General features: G+C 35.3%; 1 protein-coding gene across 1 annotated transcript; it reads right to left on the bottom strand.

Annotated features, from left to right (window-relative positions):
- Window positions 1-724: 724 nt before the first annotated feature.
- LOC112003341 (probable long-chain-alcohol O-fatty-acyltransferase 5) lies at window positions 725-1,872 on the bottom strand. Its single transcript, XM_024035529.2, is given in 2 exon segments — window positions 725-1,614; window positions 1,617-1,872. Coding segments are annotated over 2 exon segments (1,146 nt in total).
- Between the last annotated feature and the right edge of the window lie 1,851 nt (window positions 1,873-3,723).

The raw sequence follows: 3,723 nt of genomic DNA on the forward strand, positions 1-3,723 counted from the left end.
TGTGGCTAGCACGTGTAAGAGTTTGTTAATTCTGTTAGTTGGTTAGTACTGTGTTCACACCTGTACAAAGTAATATATATATCTCTGATGTAATTCTTCAATTCATTCAATGAAATACAGATTCATAATTCTGTTTTCGTGATACTACCATACTCACCAAAAACAGTGCATGCTAAAAGCAGAGACCGTGTTATTTTTTTGGTGGAATGAGACCGTGTTGTGATAAGGGTATTTATTGGAGTCTCAGGGATGGTGCACGATCGTTGCTCCAGGATGGGCTTCTCCCAGCACGGGTAATGGACCCTCCTTCCCCTCCTGTGCGTCACGCGCCGTCTCTGGTTTTGGTGTTTCTCTGAGTTTTTTCTGTAATTTTCTCAGGAAGACACCCAGCATATATATTCCTTTGCAATTATGTTTCATAGCAATAAAATTCCTTGCTATGAAAAAAAGAAGCAGGATCAATATAACAAATATATATATATATATATATTTTATAGTAATTTTTTTGGAATAAAGTTGAAACAAATATTCAGTCACAGACTCACAAAACTACAAGGTCTACCCAAAAATCCAGACCAATAAAAACCCTATCCAGCTTATACCAGAAGCCAACAAACTGCAAAACACAAACTTAAAAAGGAAACATGGATTAAAAAAAAAAAAAAAAAAAAAAAAAAAAACAGAAACTTAAAAACGCAATACAGGCACTAATATTGCTTCTCTTTCACAGTTTCACTTTCTTCTTCTTCTTAGGTTTTCGCCCTCGCTCAAAGTTTGAAGTGGGTCTCGTCACTTCAATATGATGACGCTTCCATTTGTCCAGCGAATATGATGACGACACGTGGAAAGAGCGGTTAATTATGCTTGACCATTCTTGAACCACAATTGAGTGCTCCCTTATGGCCTTGTCAAACACACCATTCCTCAACAGTTGTGGTAAAAACAGCCAAACGCTCGTCCCCACCAAAAACCCTATGGTCAATGTCCTCGAAATAGCCCGGTGCAACCGCCACCTGTCAGTTATCACCTTCCTCTTGAACACCACCTCAATAATGACACAAATTCCTTGTACGATAAAGAACGATGTCACCTCAAACGTGGGAGGCACACGAGTGAGGTAGTAAAACAGGACCTCATGCATTAGACCTGATACTAGGAATGTCATGAAAACAGCCAGCAACGGGACCAAATCGGCAGCCCAGCGGGACCCAATTATATGTTGGGACCAATGACAGACAGGTTTGTACACGGTAGAGTGTAGAATACTTACGGTAACGAGATTCCACCTGCGACCCCAGAAATCTTGTAAAGAAGTAGCAAGATAGGGTTCATTAAATTGTTGCTCAAGTCTAAGCCCAGGTATGAGTCTAGCAGGTGAAGCAGCCAGGGTTAGAATAATTTCTATAGCAAGGTAGGAGTGGCATTGATAGAGACCTAATAGCACGTACGGGTGTAAATTTGGTTTAAAGTCATATGCTATTAATATCATAGCAAGTAGCAAAGCTTTTGTGACAAACAAAAATCTAGGCTTTTCTACTTTTGGTTGATATGGGTCTTTTTTTATTTTGATGGGAAGGCAAGCTATGCATATAAATTGGAAGAGGTTATTTGGGGTGGTGACAAAGGGCCTTTGTCAATGGAGAAGAGGAGGAGCTTAGAGTTGCCTAGCCAAATGAGGAGGAAAGCGGTGGGGGTACCAAGATAGCAGGACTGCAGGCTGAAGGGGATGGTTAGGAAGAGGCATAAGACAGGAAGAAGTGAAAGGAATCTTAGAACTCCCTTTGGCATTCGTGCCACAATGTAATAGCAATAACATAGAGATGAGATGGCCATGGACCAAACCTTGATGAAGCTCTTGATCTCACCATCCATTTCTTCCACCTTCCACTCTTTATCTCTCATATGAATCAATGGTGTATTGGTCCTTATATTTATAGAGCTTGGTGATAATTAATAATTGATTAAACAATTAAAGGGCCTATAAGAATCACATTACCAATTAATGTGTTGGTGGACACACTTAAGAGCATTCACAACAATAGAGTTAAAAATTTAACTATTTGGCACCACAAAAAATTACTTTATCTATTTTACCTATACACATACTGCAGCAATGAATTTATTTTAACTTTCAATACAATAAAATAAGATATCTACTATAATAAAATAATATATCTATTATAAACATTACACACACAACCATAGTGTGAACACAAATAAAATAATAATTTTTTTTTTTTTACCTTTGAACTACAGTGCACATCTATCTTTAGATGTGCATTGTAACAATCAAAAAAAAAAAAAAAAAAACGTGCATTGTAACAATGAAGTTAAAAAAAATACTTTTAGCTCCACTACTGTGCTCTAACAAATTATATCCATGTATAAGTTTCTGACCCTCAAAAAAGAAAGTCCATAATCTTCTTTGTTTTGTTTTTTATAGAAAAGTCTACAACAACTTCTTCTTTTTTGATGGTACAACAATAACTTCTTCTCCTCACATACGGAACATGTAGATGAAAAAGAAATTGGTTTTTATTTTACATAATAAAAAATTACTTTGAAAAGTGTAATTTAAAATTTGTTTTTAATACATAGACACTATTCATCTTGTCGGGTTTGTAAAGAGAAAAAGAAATAGAAACAAAGAATGAAGCAAAGAAAAGATACTAAAATATATATCTTGCTTAAGTTTTTGATCCTAAACAATCGACCACGGATATCCCCTTCACACACAAGGCTATTGTGAACTCTATAATTTAATTATTTTTATTTGTTAGAAAAGATAAAAATCAAAACAGCCTCTTCATAAGTTTTTTTTTTTTTTTTTTAAATTAAAAAATGTTAGAATTAATTTATATGACTTAAAACTCCAAACTTTAAAGGGGGATTAAAAGTATAATTTCACAAAAAGAAAAAAATAATGATATATTAATGTAGCCACCTATTAATATAGGTTAGAGAACTCTAGACTAACTCTATTAGAATTAGTTTACTTACTCCACAAATACATTAGCAATTAATACAACACATTTCGTACAAAAATAATTCTATTAGAGTTAGCCAAAAAAAAAAGATGATAATTTCATTAAAGCCAAACGATAGTTGGCATTGAGGATATATTGCACATGGGTGGGTGCCACTGGCCCACTGCCCGGTTGAACATAAATTAACAAAATTACCTTTTCAATGATAACGTTTCAGAGAGAGAGAGAGAGAGATATTATTACCTCAAAAATGAGAGAAAAAAGAAGAAGAAGGAGACATTATCTAGTTGGTGATTTGATATATATTATAACATGAAATATTAATTCATACAACGAAAGCCATGAAATTGAGGGTGACCAAATTGATGTGCAAACTATGCCACTCCTTTGAGACAATTCGCATTGTCTCCGGGATAGTTTTTCAACCGATCTAGCAAATGTTTTAGCACGTACACAACAGTTTGACCATTCTTGTTTTTATGATTTTATCTTAATAGCTTGCACTACTAAGATAGGAAGTTCTAAAATAATGGCCAACATGGGCTTGGCTAAGTGGGTAAGACTTGGGTGTTTCGTGCAACACACTTAGGTTCGAGTCCTGCTGCCCGCAAGAATCCGTTGGTGGACATCTGTAATTCCAACTGATTTGCCTTGCCTGGGGGTGTAATATAACCATAAATCCCCCCCATTTTTTTTTACCCAAAAAAAAAAAAGTTCTAAAATAATGCCCTCCACC

Source organism: Quercus suber, unplaced genomic scaffold, assembly GCF_002906115.3.
Source record: "Quercus suber isolate HL8 unplaced genomic scaffold, Cork oak 2.0 scaffold_791, whole genome shotgun sequence".
Classification (NCBI taxonomy): Eukaryota; Viridiplantae; Streptophyta; class Magnoliopsida; order Fagales; family Fagaceae; genus Quercus; species Quercus suber.